General features: G+C 47.6%; 1 protein-coding gene across 1 annotated transcript; it reads right to left on the minus strand.

The window, feature by feature from the left end:
- Positions 1–373: 373 nt before the first annotated feature.
- SLC34A2 (solute carrier family 34 member 2) lies at positions 374–16,568 on the minus strand. Its single transcript, XM_060011777.1, has 12 exons — positions 16,457–16,568; positions 16,219–16,353; positions 15,044–15,172; positions 13,431–13,574; positions 11,895–12,006; positions 8,976–9,171; positions 8,093–8,188; positions 7,537–7,657; positions 6,207–6,374; positions 4,672–4,788; positions 4,444–4,568; positions 374–2,872 (listed from the first exon to the last, which is right to left on the minus strand). Exons 1-12 carry the CDS (start codon positions 16,566–16,568, stop codon positions 2,195–2,197), a joined length of 2,133 nt encoding a protein of 710 aa, XP_059867760.1. The 3' UTR covers positions 374–2,194.
- Between the last annotated feature and the right edge of the window lie 5,114 nt (positions 16,569–21,682).

Genomic DNA, 21,682 nt, shown 5'->3' on the forward strand with positions numbered 1-21,682 from the left:
TGTATACGTATAGCTGATTCACTTTGTTATACAGCAGAAACCAACACAACATTGTAAAGCAATTATACTCCAATAAAGATCTTAAAGAAAAAAAATTCATGCTAATAATTTCTAAATTTCAACTTAGTATAGCATCAAATAGCAATTTTTTAAAAAGACAAATCAAGAGAGAAACCGTGGAAGAAAGGAAAGCTTGATATTTTTAGTACTTATGACGGCACTTTTCCCACTTTTTGAACGAGGGGCTCCACAAATTATATAGCTGCAGCTGTTGGTCAGTAGTGATATTAAATGCGAAAGACCTCAAATTTTTAGGAAATAGATCCAGGAGGCTCTCATTTCCCTGTAATTGAAAGCAACCTGCTCCTTTTGGGTTTGATTATCATTTTTTATTTTTCATTTCCCACAACCAGTAAAAAAAAAAAAAAAAAAAAATCAACGCAGGTAAAAGGATCCAATTTTTAAAAATCATCAGAGTACAAAGAAGGCCACAGCCCTGCCCAGGTTTAACTTACATATTTACAGGTTGTGTGACATGGGTGTGGCTGCAGAAGCAGTTTAAAAAGCAGGATTAGGAAATGTACAAAGTTGGTCTTTCTTAGTAGAAGCCAGCCTTGTTTCCAAATGAGAGCGCTTCAGGACACAAATCACAGAACTATTTACTATATAACTTATGAAAAATGCTATACATTGCATGAGTATAAATATAGAGTATCAATGGCTCTGTTTGGGAATCCGTATCTACACAGGGAAGGTCAGGGGAAGGCTCAGTTTGGTACTACAACCTATGAGAGTGATGGAGAAGCTAGGATCTGGGAGCACGTCTGCACTGACCCCTTTTCCCAGACTTGGTTGAAGCTCACTCAGTCTCTGGGGAGACCTGGGGTTGTTGAGGATGAGAAGCAAGGGAAAGAGGAGGTGTACATACCACAGGGGCTTCTTGAAGGCACAGAGAGGGCATCTGGGACCAGAAGGAGCACACTTCTTGGTCCCACAGACACACAAGGACCCCACTGCCACTTGATGACGTGCCCTGGTTTCTGCCCTCAGTTTTGAGCTTTGCAGGCATGGAGAGAGGGCAGAAAATTAAAGTTCTTCTATCTATGGGAGTATGGGAGAATGCTGGGAAAGAGGTCCTGGCTTAGATGGGTGGACAGGTGGGTGGATGTATGGACAGAAGTTGACCACCGAAAGCTGACCCAGACAGTCATCTTGCACAGGACAGAGAGAGGCACAGAGCTGTTCCATGCTCAGGTGCTTCCTATGATTCAAGGGGGCACAGTGGAGGGGACTCAGAACCTGCATATCTTATTCCGAAAGACTCAGCAGGGATGATTTTTATCAGCACTAAGCTTTAGCCAGAAAGTCTGCCAATTTGGTTTCTAAATTAGCCAGGTTCAGAAGCACCCGAGGCCTTTGTGGCAGAAGAAACATCTCCCCCAAACGTTCCCCATTTCCCAGCTCTCATCCTCCATCTGCCAGCTCAGGGATAGGACCACTCTCTTCTTATGACTGGAGCGCCGGGTGAGCCAAAGCTCTCTGAGACCCTCTCTGTAGCTCAGATGTGGCTCCCATCCTGGAAACTTGAGGGCACAGCAGGTAAACTATTGGGACTAAACCTCCCTGCCCGGGTGAGAAAACCCTGACAGGGGACGTGGGGAGCACTGAGAAGGGGGAAAGGCCCACATCTATGGTCTTCACCCAAGTCCCCGACAATTACACCATTTCCCCTGAATCGGGCTGCTCTGGGACACATGGGGCTACTGCTCTTGGTTGAAGCTGGTCTTTGGTAAAACAGAGAAGTCTGAGCTGGATCATAATAAAGAAAAGTGTACGTGTATATGTGCCTTTGACAAAGAAGCTGCCATCAATTCCTCCCTTGGGGCTTTTCCTTTGCAAGGGGATGGTCTGAAAAAAAGTCCTACTGACCAACCCAGCTGTGTGTGGCAGCGGGTGTGACCACCTCTCTGGCCAGGTTTCACTATCTAATTCTCTTTCAGTGTTGTTCTGCGCCTTTCCAGGCCTGGAAGACCCAGGGAGCATGGGGCTGAGATGAAACTACTGTGCGGGCTGATACGCTGGGCCAGGGAATGAGAGTCGGGACGGATGTCATTTCTCAACGGGGAACAAATCCTCCCGAGGTGGAGGAAGAGGTGGAGGTGGGGTCCTCCTCCGGCCTCCAGGCAGCTCCTACCTACAAGGCTGTGATGCTGGAAATGGTTTTGGTGCCCGAGGCATCCACCTCGGACTTGGGGACCCTGTCCTGGGCCTCTTTGTCCATGGCCATGTTAGCAAAAGCCTCGGGAGACTTAATGGGGACGTCCTGCACCTCCTGCAGGTCTTCACAGCACTTGCTGCAGCGGCAGCACTTCCTGCAGCAGCAGTACTTGCTGCCGCGGCAGTACGTGCTGTCGCGGCAGCACTTGCTGCAGCGGCAGCAGTTGGGGCAGCCACACAGCATACAGCAGACACGGCAGCAGAGGCTCTGGCAGGAGCTGGTGAACATGGTGATGAGCTTGTCCCAGGGCTTCAGCGAGTGCATCCACAGCGGCAGGAAGTTCCAGTTATGGAGCTTTTGGGGCAGGACGCGCGGGCAGCGGGACTGCAGGAGCCCGACCGCCACCACCAGAAAGACCACAAAGATGATGGGCGCTCCCACACCCACCAGCACTGGCCAGCCCACCAGCGAGAGGCCAAACACTGCCAGAGGGATCAGGAAGAAGAAGGTGACCAGGTAGAAGACGGCAAACCAGCGGTACTTAGCTGAGATGCTGCCCAGCCACTTGGCCAGGCGGATGGGCAGGCGGGTGAACGGGATTGGGTACCACAGCAAGATGCCTGAGATGTTGAAGAAAAAGTGGCACAGGGCAATCTGAAACGCAAGAGGTTGGACAGGTGAACGGGTCTGCTGCACAGTGGGGTCGGGGAGAAGAGGGCGTCATCTAGCAGCGGAGGCCTGAGTCTTCCTCGTCTTCATAGCTCAGCCCAGAGTGGGACCCATATTACCTGAGGTCCTACTATGTGTCTGGTGGGGGCGTAAGGGAGGGAGGGCGAGGGAGGGCAAGGGAGGTGACAGGCTGAATCACAGCTCAGTTTTCAGGGCCTGAAGTCCTTTAGGCCAAATCTAACAATGAACTTCATGAATGTGCCCGCTGCCACCCAGTGCCTTGACACTGCTGCTTCCAGCTGAGCAGTTAAGAGCTGGTGGGGCAGAAGGAAAGGTGTGCAAGATAGCTGGCTTTCTTGGCTCAGTGGCCCTATTTCAGGGAGGGGAGAGACAAGGAAAGACGGCTACAGTTAATAAAGATAATAGCAGCAGCAGCTGATGTTTATAGAGCGCTTACTATGGGGGAGGTGACAATTCCAAGCACTTTTATGGACTACTTCAATCCTCAAAAAATACCCTGAGTTGGCAACATTATCTCCATTTCATGTAGGAGGAAACTGAAGCACCAAGAGGTCAAGCTATTTTCCTAGAGTCACACATGTGGGAGATGAGATTCAAACCCAGGTAGCCTGTCTCCAGAGGCCATGCACTTTGCACTTTGCTAGGTGTGCCCACCAGGTACCAAGCATGATGCTAAGGGCTTCGGACCAGCCCTGTAGGATACATTAGCCACGATCCATTGAGATGTGGCATAAGCATAAAATACACACTGGATTTCAAAGACTTCGTCCAAAAAGGAATGTAAAATATCACCATATTTTTAGATCAATTACATGTTGAAATGATAATGGGTTCAATCAAACACATTATTAAAATTAATCTCCCTGTTCCTTTTTTACCTTTCGAAACTGTGGCTACTAAAAAATTTCAGATTCCGTGGGTGGTTCACATATTCTATACTCACTCTATATTTCTATCAACAGCATGGCTTTAGACAGTGCCTCATCAGATCCTTATAATAATCCTAATGAGCTAGGGATTATGGTTCCCGTTTTTCAGACGAGGGAATTGATGCTCAAACGTTAGGTCACCTAAGGGCACTTCATGTGTAAATGGTGGCACAGTGATTCAAACACCAAAGGTCATCTTGCCCAAGGGCATCTAGTTGATCCAGGCAAGGCAGGTCCCCCTGATTCTTCTCAATGCCAGGCTCAAGACACAGGTGACCTCCCAGCGCCCAGTCAGAGTCCACCAAGAGGAGGGCAAGGAGATGGGAAGTGGTATCTATGCTTCCTGAATACCCATTCCACCTCTAGTAAAATGGCCACCCCACCTTTGTCTAAACAACCACTGGTGATGGGAGTCTGACTACCACTCTAAAGAGTAGATGGCTTTGTTCTCAAATCTGTCTCTCCACGGCTTCTCCACATCACCGTTTTGGACATAACAGAGAAAAGCCTGGCTTGGTTTCTTGGTTAAACACCATCTGCTTACAAGACCATGGATAGGGTTGGATCCCACCCACAGAGCCCCTGCCCCATGCAGCATTTCCTGACCTGGAGCGAGCTCTTCAAAGTACTGCCTGGGCTAGCTAAGGCGGCCAAAATGGCGGTGGTGGTGGTACCGATGTTGGCGCCCAGCGTGAGTGGATACGCCCTCTCAATGGATATCACACCGATACCTGGCGGGGGGGGGGGGTGAAAATACAAAGCCCACAGCATTAATCCCAGAGGATGACAGAAGATGGTAATGCTGGCCAGATGGAGACCCAGGGAGAAACTCACCGATCAGAGGGGTCATAGCAGACGTGAACACAGAGCTGCTCTGAACGATGAAGGTCATTCCCGCCCCCACAAGGATGGCCAGGTAGCCAGTCACCCAGGCAAAGGGGAAAGGGAAATCTGGAATGCAGAGGATAAGAGATGCGTCACAATCCTTCTGGGGAAGGCATGGGTTGGAGGCCCAGCTGGCATCTCCACAGGACCCAGGGGGCACGGCTTGGCCAGAGGTTGAGGTTGTGTAAAATCCTCCCCACCCCATACCAAGTTGTGTAAAATCCTCCCCACCCCATACCAAGTCTGAAATTGCAGATTGGATTTTCAGCATCCTTTCACCTTGCATATTCAGATGGTAGAACCAAGGATGTGGGTACATGTTATGAAGACAAAAATACATTTCACTGGAGTTCTAAATGCTGAACCCATCTGTTATGGACAGAATGTTTGTGTCGTTCCCCCCTCCCGCAATTCATATGTTGAAACCCTGACCCCCTAATGTGATTGTATTAGGAAGTGAGGTCTTTGGGAGGTGATTAGGTCATGAGGTTGGAGTCCTCATGAGTGGATTAGTACCCTTATAGAAGGCTGAGCTTGCTTCCTCTTCACTCTCTCTTCCATGTGAGGACACACTGAGGAGGCGGCCATCTGTAAACCAGGAAGTGGGTCCTCACCAGAACCCAACTGTGTTGGCACCCTGACCATGGACCTCCCAGTCTCCAGGACTGTGAAAAACTAAATTTCTGTTGTTTAAGCCACCCAGCCTACAAGAATTTGCTACAGCAGCTGAATAACGACAAAGCACTTGGAGCATTCAGACCTCTATCTTTCCTCCTGTCCTGGTCTCCCAAAGCTGCATACCCTCCACCTTTGTTTCCACCTAAAAGAGCAGTGAGGATATGAAGCAGCTTGGAAGCCCTATAGACCCCATCCTCGGCACCACCAGCACAGGATCAGGCCCCGCACGGCCGGCAAGCATCCAGGGCACGGGTACTCAGCTCACCCTCATGACAACCCTGAGAAGTAGATATCCTCGGCCCCATTTCACAGGGAGAGTTTACAGGGTATATTTTCATTGGCCAGGATGCCATTCTCAGCAATGGAGTCTGACTGCCTGCCTCAAAATGCTGACGTATTTATCCAGAACCACATTTTCTTCCCAAGAGTCGAAGGGAAGTAGGGACCATAGTGGACTTCTGTTAACCTTTTCCTAAGGTATCCTGACAGACCCAGTAAAGTCCTGGGCAAACAAGGAAACTGCCAGGAAGGAAGGCCTATCTCACAGCTCTCTGGATATGAACTGGCTCTCTCTCAGGACCTTGCAAACATCTGATGGAAGCTTGTGCCTTCTTCCCAGGCTCCACCCAAGACACTAAGGAAGATTCAAGGGTGAGTGGCATCTTAACTTCCGCAACTTATCAAAGCCCAGAGAGAAACTCCATGCAGAGGCCACTGCTAGAGGAGAATCAAAAGGAGCACCCCTGGAGGGACCACAGTGACACACTATCCCCTAGAAGGTCCAGAATGGGGGGCAGTGTGCTTACCAGTGTTGATGGTCTTCTTGATGACAACAGCTACCTGCCCCCTGAGCACAGAGCCCAAGAGCTTGACAATTAGGACCAGGCAGCTACAGAGGACCAGCAGGGAGACTACCAGCAGAATGGTGCCCACGACAACATCTGGGAGGTTGAAATTCACGAAGATGTGCTGGCCTGGAGAGACCACAGAATGCCCTCGTTAGGAGGGCATGGAACCCTTGACAGCCACAGATTGCTACTTATTCCCCAGCATCCTTCCGTCTCAGAGTAACAGAATCCTGGTTGTCAGCTTGACACACAGCAAGGCAGCCCAGAATAAAGACCACACTTTCCAGCCTCCCTTGCAGCTAAGTGTAGCCCTGAGGCTATGTTCTGGCCGATGGGATCTCATGAGGGTGAAGATGTAGTGAAATCCAGGGGCAGACCCAGGTTTCCAGCCCCATTCTTCTGCCACTAAATCCCATGTTGTGTTTTACTCATGATAATGAGGATGCCTACCACAAAGTATTTGAGGAGCAAGGTCAGGTAGGATGGGCAAGTCAGAGTGGGAGCTATTGTTAATTATCAAACTCTGTGTGTTTTTTAAAAATCCCTGTGTGTCCCCATGATGATTCCAGAAAAACATGCTTATATCAATGGATGTATAGAACCTAGAACATGGGAGGTGATACGTTCACTTGATTCTGTGAGGTAAAGCACACCTGGAGTATTAAGTTATATGGCTCAGAATTAATGTGGGGTGCACGGAGAGGAGGAGAAGCAGAGATACGCAAATGGGTATATAAGGAATAAATAATTAGAAGAACTAATGTCAGGGCCGTAAAAGAGTCCAGAGGCAACAGTATAGCTTCTTAAAGAACTGGAGCATCATGCAAGCACACTGCTTTGTTCAGTGCTATAGCCCTGCTATATGGGGCCTGCTGTACCATAGGGACTCCTGACTTGAGGGTGAATGTGTTCTGTGTGTGCCCCACATCTCCTTCAAATCAGGCTGTCATCTCCCTAGAGGTACTGCCAAAGGGATACTGAAGCACATAGAAGGACCACACTGGTATCTGTTGAGGAGTTCTGAATCCGTCTGGAACTGCCAGAGGAACTGAATACCAAGTCCTAGTTCTGCCCCTTACGGGGGGACCTTGGGCCTGTCCCCTGTCCCTAAGCCTTAGTTTCCTCTGCTGTGAAAGCTCACAGCTCATTGGCCAGTGTAGGACTGGTGTTCAATGAATCTCACTGCCCTTCTTTCCTTCACTTACTGGGGCTCCGCACAGAGAGGCAACACCTATCATCACCCCAGACAGCCTGTCCTGGCAGCTGACGCTCTGTGAGTTTCACTCACACTTGGCAATGTTCTCCTGGTGGGTCACGTTCTTGATGGTCCAGGTGTGCAAGCCATCCGTCCAACAGAGGGAGGGAGAGGTGCAGTTGTCAGGCGAGGGGACGGTGACATTCCTCTCAGTCTGGGTGGCAAACATGAGAAATGCTATGTATAGTCCATAACACTCATTTCTGGTGGGGAATGGCAGGAAATGCGAGGCGTCAGGGGAGACCCATAACAATTCGTGCACCGTAAGTATGATGAATTGCTTCCATGGGTCCCTCCATAAATGCAAGCAAGGAGGCAGCCAGAGGTAAGCCAGGAGACATGAGAATAACAAGCCAGGAATAATGGGTCCATGATGTGGGCTGGTTCTGTCTGTCCTACTGTATAATGTCTGTCCATCCCATCTAGCATTCAAGGACTTAAGGATTCTCACTGGCTAGTTTTGATTTTTCAGGAATCCCTGATTTTTCTTTCCCCTTACCTTTTATATGCCCAATCTAAATGCAAGATCTTGCTTTATCAAGTACAGATGCAAGCGTTCACCCACCCAGCAATATTCTCAGAAACTTACCATGCTGGTAAAAGTTTTACACCAAATCTTGATCATACTCTTGTTTTTGGCTGTTTCATCATTCATTGCAATTTGGTTGATAACTTTTTTATCCAGCTGAGGAAAGCAATGGACAGAAGAGAGTCAGCACGTTCTCAGAACTGATGTGGGACAGATGTTAAGCTGTTAAAAGGGGCTGAGGATGTGAACCGGACTGTGAGGGTGTGAACTGCACTGAAGGCGTGAGCTGCGACTCACTCTATCTGCACTCTCAGGGCAGAGCACAGCACCCAGATGTCAGTGGGTGTTCAATAAATGAATGATTGTATGAACAATGAACCCGTATCTAAGAAGCATGCAGTAGATATTCATCAGATGACTGAATGACAGAAGAAAAACAGAAGGTAAGAGTGAGAGGGCAAGGTCCAAACTGGCTCCTTCTCCCCAAGGCAACATCCACAAAGCCTCCTTTCATTTATTTCAATAATATGGACAGACCCTAGTGAGCAGAGGGGTGAGATGGAAGGAAAGGCAGTAAACTCTTCCTCTTTGGCTGGGAGCAGGGTGCTACTTGAATCAGTGAGCTCACGGGTGCTGAGGCCAGTAGTGGGAACAAAGCACCCAGGTGTCCAGTAGAGAGTCCTTGAGTCTAGAGAAGCGCTCACCCCCGCCACCTGCCCCCATCCTAATAAAGATGATACACTTGTTGAAATCAAGGCGATAATAAAGGCCAATGACTCCATCTCATTGGGTGTCCCTGAAGTTCTGCCTCCCTTGGCTTTTTTCAGAGGCAGCCAAAGGGCAGTTTTTACAGACCCTCATCCATCTCTTCCACCCCAGCCCGGTGAGGGGGGAGCAAGGGAGGGTGTTGGGGCCTTTCCCTCTCTGCAGGAAGGCGAGTTACCTGGATAATGAGCTTCGTGAAGGGATCTGTGATAACTTTCAGAAGCTCCGGGGCATCCTCTCCATTCTTGAAGTTGAAGGATTCCACTACCAGGTTGGTCAGGCGCTCCAGGTAATGGGTGGCAGCCTCCAGAGGCAGAAGCACCAACACAGAGAGCCAGTTGAAGAAGTCATGGACGGTGGCCCCTGCAAAGGCCCTGCAGGAGGCGAACCCCATCCCGAGCCAGATTAGTCAACAAGCGACTGGGCACCATCTAGGCAGGTCATCACTTGTATCACTGGCCAGGTGCCACCTATCTGAGTGCATAGAGGTGTACAGTCTCACTTTTGTTCTCACAGCAATCCCCAAAGTGAGTGGTATGAAGATCCCCATTCAACAGATGAGGAAACTGAAGGCCAGCGAGCACGCAGGAATTGAAGACCACTGCAGAAGCACTGGGTCCAGGACCCTTGTCTCCCACTGTCCGGCAGAACCTTTCCCACCAGATCAGACAGTACACAGTTTGCTCTGCTTGGGGAAAAGGGAACTAGATGTGTTTTGGCTGCAATTATTAGTTCATGGAGCACTGTTTGAGAAAACTTCATCAAGACCAGTTTCAAATCATGCATATGGAAGACGACCTTCATTTTGGAAAGGCGGGGGCCAGTATGAAGGTTATCAGAGCCTTCTACACAACTGAATTCTTAACTGTAAGATCTTGAGACTTTGATCAAATATTTGAACAGTCTCTACAGAAAACAAAGCTAATATATACTACAATTTGCATCTACCGGAGAAGGTTCACTGATTCCCTCTGAATTCCATCTTACCTATCTCCAGATTAAAAAAAAACTCTATAGTTTTTTTTCCCCTCAATGAAAAAATGTTCCTTTTAAAAAACTCTGCATGTCAAGAAATACCCAAAACAAATAGAAGATGGGACATGAAGGGACAGAAGCTATTAAACATGTAGGGGGAAATGCTTAACCTCACCAGTAATAAAAGAAATTTGCAATTTATTTATTTGCACGTACAAATTTTCACATACCATTTTAACTAATATTTTACAATATTTTACAAAGTTAACTTATTCTTCCTGGAGAGGGTGATTTAAGACATTTTCATACACTGCTGATGCAAAGTGATACAAATATTTCTTTGTAGTTTGGCAAAATGTTTAAAGAGCCTTATAGGTGTGTTTGATACAGTAATCTATCCAGGAAGAAATTACCAGAAAAGAATAATACACATTTCCAAAGATGTTACTGAAAGCAATCTATTTAAATATCCCAAACAGGGGGTGAGCTAAGCCAATTATATTCCTATGCGCAGGCACTTCCATAGATCGTATATTTATACATCCAGAGGTAAAAATTAGCGTAACAGTGAAAAGAACCCAAAATTTCCAATAAGAAAACCTGGATCGAGTCCCAGCTATGCCCCTCAGTGAAGTTACTTAACCTCTTTGTGTTCCTATATTAATAAAATGGGGCAGAGAAAAGTCTGCTTAGCTCCTTGAGAAGATCAAATTAGCAAACACCCTGGGTAATGTGTATTATTATTTAGACCTCAGAACATTTCTTCAGGGTCCAGACTTTAGCCATGGTTGAGGGAAAATGAATGTCTTTGAGGACATCCACTGCCACCCATGGATGAGGGATGGTGTTAGCTGACCCCCAGCCAACCAGTCATTTGTCTGATGCCACAGATGTCTGATGCCACAGTTGAAGTATAGTTGGTGTACAATATTATATTAGCTACAGGTGTTCAATACAGTGATTCACAATATTTAAAGGTTATACTCCATTTATAGCTCTTATAAAATATTGGCTATATTCCCCACAATACGTCCTTCCAGGTTCTTTTATATCTAATAGTTTGTGCCTCTTACTCCCCTACTCCTATCTTGCCCCTCTCCCTTCCCTTTCCCCACTGGTAACCACTAGTTTGTTCTCATATCTGTGAATCTGCTTCTTTTTTGTTATATTCACTGGTTTGTTGTATTTTTTAGATTTCACATATAAGTGATATCATATAGTATTTGTCTTTCTTTGTCTGACTTATTTCACTTAGCAAAATGCCCTCCAAGTCCATCCATGTTGCTGCAAATGACAAAATCTCTTTCTTTTTTTGTGGCTGAGAAGTATTCCATTGTGTGTGTGTGTGTGTGTGTGTGTGTGAGTGTGCGTGTGCACATCACTCTTCCACTCATGTCTTGATGGACACTTAGGTTGCTTCCATATCTTGGTAAATAATGATGATATGACCATTTGGGGCACATATTTTTTCAATTTAGAGTGTCTGGTTTTTTTGGATGGGGACTGCTTCTCTATTTTAACAAGCTGTGGAAAAAGCCCATCACCAGTTAGAAGAGAGGCTGGGAAATGTGCTTAATTTTCACATGAAACTTTTGGAAGAAAAGGGTTTCCTTTGCCTGTATTTATCCTGCCCCATTTTTAGATCTTACACATTCACAAAGGCTCTATGTTGCCTTTTATTGGCATGTGAGTGAAGAAGAAAAAGTGGCATGGGTTGAGCTGGCCAAAAATGGAAGCTTTAGGAGGTAATAATTATTTCTAAGTGAGACAGTAAATCCTATTCTAACTGGCCTTGTTTTACACCACAGGTCAAGCTTCTAGGAGGACTTGTATTCAGGCAGCCCTGACTGTGTGCCAGGCACCTTGATAAGCATTTATCTGTATGATTGTGTTAACTCCTTTAGACAACACGGCAGTGACAGATACTATTACCCCAGCCCTGCATATCAGGGAGCTGAGTTTAATCAACTGATAAGTATGTGATCCCAACCCCAGCCATACTCCACTGTGTCTATTTCTAAAGAGGTCTAGGGATAAGAAACATGCTCTAATGTTAACGGTAGTTAGGACAACCTGGTCAACCCCAACGGGCGGTGGCAAAGGCTGATGCTGAGCCTCCTACCTTCTGAACTCACTCCGGTCTCCTGCCTGCATGAGCGCCACAATGGTGTTGGTGATGGAGGTCCCAATGTTGGCCCCCATGATAATGGGGATGGCAGCCTGCACGTTCAGCACTGGAGGGTGGAAAAGAGTAAGTTATCAAGTTAGTAAGTTGAGGAAGGCAGCTTGGCCATGTTCCTGGTGTGGCCCCAGGCAAGCCGGATCACATTCAGGCTGGCAATCCCCTAAAAAATCAGTTCTTAACCTCCTTAGGGTCTGTACCTCGCTGTGAATCTGACAAAAGCTTGGACAGCTCACTATAGAAAAATGCACATGTACCAAAAAATAAAAAATAAAAAAATTAGTAAAAAATTTTACTTTCTGTAAAATATTGTTCAGTTTCAATTTCTAATTCCTATGGATTAAAAATAAAATCAAACAGTGTGAAATAAAAAAAATTTCAGCACTTAATTACAGGGAATTCACAGTCTCCATAAAGCCCTTTTGTGGACCCCAGTTTAAAAGTTTCTTTCTAAATTCCTCTGTCCTCCCTATTACAGATGCAAGGGTAGCTTAAAAGAGACCAACAAACAATGTGTAAGGACTTGTGTATTTATTATGGCAAATTTATGGCAGTATAATTTCTTTTTCTAACAAAATTAATATATTGCCACATGTTCTAACATATGAAAGAATTTTGAAGAAGTAATGAATAACTTTTTCTAATTTGGCCTCCAAAAGTTCTAGTTAATTTTAGCTAAAATGCTGGTTTGGGCTGAAAATTAACCAGTTCAAACTGTCTACCCCAGAAGGTCTGTCTCAACTTAGCGAGGGCAAATGTTGAACAGGATCAAGTTTGGAACGTCAGCTCCCCAAGCTCAGTTGCCCCAAAGCCAGTGTGTGATGTGATTACATGGTTTTATTCTTAGCCCTGACAGCGGTGATGGAAATGTTCTAAATCTATGTGGTCCAATATGGCAGCCGCTAGCCACATATGACTACCGATCCCTTCAAATATAGCTCTTGCAGCTGAGCAGCTGAATTTAAGGTTAAATAAAATTAAATAGGGGGCTTCCCTGGTGGCGCAGTGGTTGAGAGTCTGCCTGCCGATGCAGGGGACGCGGGTTCGTGCCCCGGTCCGGGAGGATCCCACATGCCGCAGAGCGGCTAGGCCCGTGAGCCATGGCCGCTGAGCCTGCGTGTCTGGAGCCTGTGCTCCGCAACGGGAGAGGCCACAACAGTGAGAGGCCCACGTACCGCAAAAAATAAATAAATAAATGAAATGAAATAGCCACATGTAGCTAGTGGCTGCTGGACAGGATAACACAGTTCTAGAGAATTCAGAATTGAGTCTTCAAGCTTTGGGGCCAATTTTCAGACTCAGCCATGGGAAGGGAAACAGGAGACTGCCTATGATCTAAGCCGAACACATCATAGTTAGACAAGATAAGAAGGTAATGGTGATAAGCCCGGATACATTCAGAGTAAATCCCAGCCTCCCCAGCTGAACAGGGAAATGCCTGAAATGTTATCTGGGCTCATGGGTTCTTGGACTCACATGAGGAGGCCACCATGCTGACAACAATGGACGAGGAGGTACTGGAACTCTGCACCAGGACAGTCACTAGCACCCCGATCACCAGCCCCGCCACAGGGTTGGACATGATGGAGTTGTTGCTGAAGAACTGCCCGGCCACCTTCCCTGAAAAACAAACCCATGGCCACGTGATGGGGGTTAGGTGGGTGCTGAGTAACAGAAGTCTCTGGTCAAGACCAGCTGGCCATAGGTACCAGCCTCCAGACTTTTATCTTGGGCATCTTGCTTCCTCGGGCTTCTCTGCTGCCCTGACTCTGCCTCTGTGACCTAGTTCCCCATCCACCCCTGTTCCTCTTGTTCCTTCAACCCTACACCCTCCCATCCTTCAACCACTTTCATCAGCAAGTCCCCTTCTAGTCTTCTCTTTTCATGAACATGGCCTCAACTCTGTACTTGGCCCGATGAGTGCCAGTGCATCTCCTGATGCCCTCATTCTTGTCTCTGGGATATATTCCCAATTCAGAAGATTTACCCAAGTGGATCTTCTCATTCTTTTCTATCTACCCCCTTAGACCCCAGCCCCTAGCCCTAGCCCATAATTGAATTCTGGGAGTGTCATTTTTGAGAATGTGCCTCTGAGACCATCAATCCACCCTCCAGTACATTGGTTAAAAAAGACTGAGGCCCAGAGAATGGAGAGTGGAATGACTTGTCTGAGATAGAGTGCAAGGCCCCTTACTGATGCTGCCTTGGACCAGGGGGACCAGAGTGGCATCCAGCAAGTCGGTCTGCTCCTCACACTTTCCCAGTTCTCCCAGGTCACAAAGATGAGTTCTCAAGAAAGGCACCAAGGGGTGCAGAAACCTATGGTCTTCCATGTCACCAGATCTGAGTTTAAATCCCACTATGCCAATTATGGCTGTGAAACTCAGTGCGGGGCGGTGACCTTCTTGAGCCTTGGCCTATTCCTCTGTAAGTGGGAAGGACTTCTGGGATGGAATGGTTAAGACGATGCCCCTGGAAGTGCCTACTTCAGTAGGCATTCAAAGTGTTGGCTCTTACTGTTGTCACCCATCAGGGATGCACAGGTGACCAAGCGTATGGTCATTGCACTTCCAGGTCCCCTCACCCTCCACAGCCACACTCAGTGGTGGGAGGTGTTTAGGCAACTGCTCTGAATGCAGATCCCCTAGCACAGGACCCCTATCCTTCTCCAGCAAAGGGCCAGCTTTGACTTTTAGCAGTGGCTTTAGCCTAAGAACACTCTTATTCAATAATCCCCTCAGGTGGGGAAGCCCAAAGACAGCAGGGATCCCTCAGATAAACCTTTAGGTCAAACAGCTTCCTGTCCAGTGTTCCTAGACAAACACATGGAGCTGATCGCTTGGCCTTGGCTCTAGCCCTGGCTCTGGCCTAAGCCACTTCAGCCAGCCAGTCATAGCTCTTTCGTGGGCCTCAGTTTTCCTTTCTGTAAAATGGGGGCATGACTTCACAAGATGATCTGAGGTGGCTTCCAGTCCTAAAATACTCCAGGAGGCTGCAGCTGGAGGGGGCCTGCTGAGCTGTGACTTTCCAAACCAAATTCAATGAGAACACCACCCCCAACCCAGACCTTTGACCTCTTCCATCCATACCTCCAACCAGCTGGAAGGCACTGCTGAGGACATCCAAGGAGCACACGAAGAAGTAGAGAAATGCCAGAAGTAAAATAAATTTCCCAATCCCTTGGAAGACACAGAGAATCTTCCCTTTGGTGTCTCTCTCTGGGGGAGGGGAAAAGGCATGGAGGCGTTTAGTGTCCGAAACACTGAGAAGTTTGACAATGAGCTCGGAACTCCCCCACCTTCCCTCCCAGCCAGGCAGCTGTCATCCTATGGATCACAAGACCTAGAGATGGGACGTGTCCACGGCTGCAGTTTTCAAAGCAATTACCACTGTACTCCATTTAATTGAAACCTGTGGTGAAATGTCTCTAAAGCATTTGGCTCTGGGAGGAGGGGCCCGTGGGCCCTGGGGCACACACAGGCCAAGCCGGGCAAGGCTTGTGCTGGGCTGAACCCGGGTCACTGCTGAGCCGTTAAGAGCACTTGCCCCTTGGTAAGCGTGGGGTCAGAGATGATGGCTGTCCTAAGCACCTTCAGAACTGCACAGAATACTTTCTACAAAGTGGCCGCGAGGCAGCCATCAGACTCCATCTGGGACGGCTTGGGCCCTCATACATCCCGGGAGGCTACCTCCTTGGTGGCTGTTTTCGACGCTCACTGTTCAAGTGGTTCTCACTTCCTCCCAGCTCCTTTACCCTCCCAGCTGTCTGATCCGCACAGACCTCACACCCTGCCTGGAAAAGAAGTACAGCATTTGCCTGCACCCCAGCTGTTCTGTCTGTAGAGTCTGTCTTCTGCAAGCCTTCCCTGATGCCCACATTTAGGTGAGGGGACTCCTCTCCCCCAACCCCCGGGGCTCTCAGAGGCAGGGCCTCATCTATTTACTGCTGCATCTGCAGCACTGAACAGTACCTGGGACCTGGTTCAGCACAAAATAGATTATAAAGATCAGCGCAGGGTCTGGCCTGGTTATAACCCTGGTGCCGGCCCACATTTGTTGAATGAACGAATGAAAGAACAAAAACATCCCCCGGTCATCACAGGATGCTTGACTCTTAAGCTGGGTGGCATCCCCTAGCCAGGACTTTTGCTCAAACAATGGAAGGGAGAGGCCGACACGAAGGAGGGGACGCTGTGAGGCTGGTAACCTCAATCCCTTGCCGACGGGCAGCCCCCTCCCGCCTGCCCCGGCTGGCCTCGTTTACCTGACCACTTGATCCCCGTGTCCTGAAGCTCGGGCAGGTTCCAGGGGTCTTCCACCACTGTGGGCTCCTCTATCAGTGCCATGGTAGAATAAGAGGGCAGAAGTTCAATCTTGGTGACAGGGGTGTCGGTGTCATCTGCCCAAACAAGCAGGGAAGACGATGAGGAATGAGACACCAAGCCTGGGTCTCCTGGTGTCCTCCCAGGGGGCCAGCCCAGGGCTGGAGGGATGGCACGTACTTTTGCCGGTCTCCTTGCCTTTTGCGGGTGTGGTGGACTGCTGACCGGCGACCCCTTCGATGTACTTATCCGAGTTAGGCTGGGCATTTTCCAACTCAGGCCAAGGAGCCATGGTCTGTGGATGGGAAAACAGCTTACAGAAGTAGCCACTGAAAGGAGGCACACTCAGTTTCTGTGACAAGAAGGGCCAGTGGTTGCAACAATTTCGGGGAGTTAAGGGATTTCGTCCTTATACCTTCTAAGTATGGACCCTTAAGCACCATATTTCACACCTCCGCAGGCCTCCCTCAATCGCTCACCCAGGCTGTCACTAAGTCAAACCGCTGTTTCCAAGTTTTCCAAAGCCACAAATCTATATACATCAGTTGATCTTCCTTTGATTGCTCTAACGTCTGTCTTGGCCTCTGTCTTGACTCTCTCCGTTAGTCTGAAAGGGAACACGAACCCATTCATCTTCATCAACTTGTGGTACCACCAAGTCCTCACAACACTCCTATGGGCTCCCCACCTGCTGCTCATTAAGGGACAAGTTCAACTGCAGATCTGCGCCAAACCTCATCCAGTGGACTTAATGTCTATGTATACACTGATACACATTCTACCTGCTTTACCTGCTACTGGGTCTTCTATGAGAAGCATGACACATTACATCTGGTTCAAATCCCACAGGAGCCACTTCTCAGTGGGTGTGTGTTTAGGCAAGTCCCTTTATGCCTCTGAGCCATCTATAAAATGGGGACAATTCTTCATGCTTTGCAGGGTTATGAGATTAATAGTGATGCCTAGAAAGTGCCCGGTAAATAGTAGCAATGATTACTATGCCATGCTGCCTGGATTAACGACCCTTTGTCAGAACTACATTCTTCCCAGCCTTTGATAGAGACTTCCTCATAACCCATTTTCTCAACAAAGCCTTTCTCAGTTCCATGGAGAGGAAGCCTGGCCCCCGACAAGCCGGGACGTCCACTACTCACAGTCCTTGTCCTGACACACCAGACAATGCGGCCCAAAGGACTGGAACGAACAATTCACAGGAAAGGAAGTACAAGTGGCTAAAATACTTATTACAGAATAGGCGTTCAGCCTCATCAGCGACCCGAGATATGCAAACCAAAACAGTGAGATAACTTTCAACTATCAGATTAGCAAAAAATAAATAAAAATTCAAGTATAATATGTCACTCTGGAGAAGATGCAGTGAATTAAGCACAGCTGAAGCTCTGGAAAGCAGCTGGCGAAATGCCTCAAATGCCCTACATTTTTCAAACATCTCTGACTCGATAATTTCACTTCTAGGAATTAAGAATCTAGGAAAAATGGATAACTAATAAGAACCTGCTGTATAAAAAAAAAAAAAAAAGATTCTAGGAACATTTTTTTTTCCTCAGAAAATCAAAACGACCTGCTTTGCTCTGATCGCCTCTTGGGAGAGGGTTTCCCAGAACCTTTGTCTATTCGTTTCCTTTCCTATTTTTCTTCAATAGACCTATTTCCTGCCTACCAGAATGTAAGCCCTTCCAAGAGAGGGGGCTTTGTCTTACTCATAACTGCATCCTCAGCGTCTACAGCTCTGCCTGGGACATTGACAGTGCCCAATAAATATTGGTTGATGAATGAATGTGATGCAGGCCAAAATGCACTATAACTTACAGAGTGAAAAATAAAAACAGGAAACTATTGTATTAACTATGGTACATCCATACAGCATAATAGCATGCCATTAAAAATGTTATAAAGAACCAGCAAAACAAACCAAAAAAACCCAGGAAAATGTTTTAGATGAATGGTGAATAAAAGGCACATTTATGTCCCATTCACAGTATGATCTCAGTAAGGAACCAGCAATGTTCCATGGGGTTCAGAGTGGGTGATAGGATTATCTGTGATTATTTTCTTCTATCTGAACTTTCCATATTCTTTTAAGAGATGCAGCCCAACCCCCAAACCCACAAAGGTAAAATGGTTCAGGACACCTGTATTGTGACTGTCACTCATACTGACAAAGCTAGAAGTTAAAAGAAGCTGATTCTGTGAGTCCCCATCATGAGAGGATTTCGTGAATTTGTTTGGCCCAGGGAAATTTTCGACTTCCCCCATGCAGCTGCAGCGCGTGGCACGCACTTCTGCGATCACAGGGAACATCCCGCAGTCACTGGCTTCCAGGAAGGCACAGGCCAGGTCTTTCCTTTCAGCTTAAGAAGCACCCAGCACAGGGCCTGACACACAACAGGCCTCGTGCACTTTCTGAGCAGTATGCTGGGACCTGCCTCGCCAGCAAAAGCCAATACTTATTGAGCCAGGCTGTGCCCCACCTCCCTGCCACCCGTGCGGGGAGGTGTTTTTATTCTCCCATTATACAGATGAAGAAACTCAAGCACAAGGAGACTTATAACTTGCCCAAGGTCCCACATGGTAGCGCCTTGGACACAGGTCAGTTTGAATCCAGAGTCTCCTGCAGCCACTCAAGCATGTGTCCTACTGGTGTGACTCACCTGGCACTCCATCACACATTACTGCAATACCTTTCAATTGATTTCTGAGAACAACAACTATCACTTTAATGAGTACCAAAGAGGTGCCAGGGGCTGTGCTGGTGCTTGACGTATATTATGTCATTTAGTCTTCAGGCAAGAAAGGGGTCGTGAGCATCGCCATTCACAAATGGGAAAAAACTGGAGCTCCAAGACGTTTAAGCAACTTGTTCAAAGTCACCCAGTAGGTGAGTGACAGAGCCAGTTTTTAAACACAACTCCACCTGTCAGTGAGGCTATGGGCCATATCCCCAATATCTTTGGCTGTGACAGACATATCTTCCTGGAGCACTGCTTTAACCCACACAATTGGGGCAAAGGGAATGTTAAATAATGTGACCACTGGATGATTTACATTTGACGAATCCCATGAAGGGTTATTGTGATGATCAAGTGTGTCATGTTTTAAAAGCTCTCAGAACAGTGACTGACATACTGTAAACCTTGTGTGATTATCAAGGATCATGCTAAAATGAGCATGGACATATTATAGTACAAAATGCAAGATGTATCATTAAAAATTAAAGGAAAGAAAACAGAACACAAAAAACTGCTTTGAGCTTGCAACTGGCTGTTCTGGGCTTACTCACAGACCCCCAAGGATTTAAATATCTGCCTCGCTGCTCTTGGGGGCATTCTGAAGGAAAAATTTGGAAATTGCGACCTTCTACCATCTTTCTCTCTCTTATAATCTTAATTCACCCTAGAGTTGTTCTCCTATCATTTATGCACACTTATACTGCCTTCTCAACTAGAATTGAAGTTTTAGAGGGCAGAAACCCTGTTAGGATTTTCCTCCCAGCATTCCGCAGACTACACATAGTAGGTACTGTACATTTGTGAATGGAGGAGTCAACATTTAGGGTTTGCTGAGGGAAACCCTAGAAGGTCTGCTGTGTCCTAGACCCACATTGATCATGACCAGGAAACAAATCAAGCCTGAATCTTACTGATGAGCGCTGTTCCTCATTACCATATGCAAGTTGGCTTGGCCAAGATCTGCTGGATGGAGCAACTGTATCAAGAAGCTGCAACCAGGATGTCACAGCAGTGCCACCTGGGAAATTCTCATCAGCAGTAAGGTGCTATTATTTAAACTGTTTCCGGTGACTGGATTTCTGACCGATCAGAATCATTTTCTTTCAAGAAGTGAACAAAGCGTCTAGCGAACTCAGAAACAGACACGTCTATGGTCTGACATCCAAGTAATTCACAATAATACAAGCAACAGAATGGGCAGACACCCATTTCCACTGAACTGGACAGAAAGGAGTAGAATATGGCTGTAAGGGATCCCACAAGCTAGGGTACCTTGAATGCTTCCTCTGTGCAAGGCCTGTGCTGGCTTCCTTCCCTTCCAGGTCCTGGGTCCTCATTTACTATTAATCAGCGTCACCAAGAAGCAAAGGCAACTTTCTAATGAAATTCTCTACTCTTCCTTCCTGGAAATCTTGCTTCCCCTACTCCAAGGTCAGCCATTTGTCAGAAGCCCAAATCCCCTTTACAAATTTTCCCTGAGGAAGCAATCATTTCTCCTCATCCAGTTCAGAAGGCCCTCCTTATCCTTGGCTTCTGCATCTACGGATTCAACCAGCCACAGATGGAAAACATTCAGGGGAAAAAACATATTCCAGAAAGTTCCAAAAAGCAAGAGCTGAATTTCCAGCACACAGGCAACTATTTCCATAGTGTTTACGTTTTATTTACAACTATTTACATAGCATTTACACTGTATTAGGTATTATAAATAATCTGTCTAGAGATGAGTTAAAGTATATGAGAGGATCGCATTGGTTATGTGCGAATATTATACCATTTTATACACGGGACTCTGGGAAAGTCCTGGAATCAATTCCCACAGGCACCGAGGAACCACTGTTCTTCATTTCCTGGTACATTCATCTACTCCACCATCACTCACTGGGCATTCACCGTGCTAGTCGCCTGCAGGTAAGGAGAGGAGGTGCAGGTCCACACACCGAAGCACTGTCCCCCAGAGGGGCAGGCAACCAGGAGTCATCTAACCCAGCCCAGGACATTCTGAGGCAGCTGCCCCCCGCTCGCCGGCTCCCAGCCCTCCCCCACCCCGCACCTCCGCACCACCACGCCCCCCCCCCCCCCCCCCCACGCCCCGGCTCAAGTTGCTCTTCTCAGGACCTGGAAAGTGGGGAAATGCAGGCCACCTGGCACCCAACCATTGCATTAGGCAGCATGGCTGTGGAGCCCCATTCCTCCGGACTCCCCAGCCAGCAAAGCCCCAGCGCTCCAAGTAGGCTCACCCCGCAGATTTGGAGGAAAGGAGGGCTTGGAGCAAACGGCCCATGATTAGTCCCGAGACCAGGTGGCTGTTCAGTTCGCTGATACCCTAGCGCTTGTCACATAGCACCGGCAGAGAGAGAACCATGCAGTAGGTGAGGGCCTTGCAGAGCCCTGCCACTCACTGTGTGTGACCCTGAGCCTCGGTTTCATCATCTCAAAAATGCGGAGAATACTCACTGAGCTGTTGTGAGGCTAACTGATTAATGAGTGTGGGTGAGGTCCCGAGCAGAGTGCCAGGCAGAGTGAACACTCAGAACTTTGTGAAATGAATTGCATCACAAACAATGAACAGCCTCAACTCCACTTTGCCCCAGAGCATAAGCTCTTCATCTCAGTGCACAGCTGAGTGGACCTCGGTAAATATTTGTGCTGACAA

Source organism: Delphinus delphis, chromosome 5 (assembly GCF_949987515.2).
Source record: "Delphinus delphis chromosome 5, mDelDel1.2, whole genome shotgun sequence".
Classification (NCBI taxonomy): domain Eukaryota; kingdom Metazoa; phylum Chordata; class Mammalia; order Artiodactyla; family Delphinidae; genus Delphinus; species Delphinus delphis.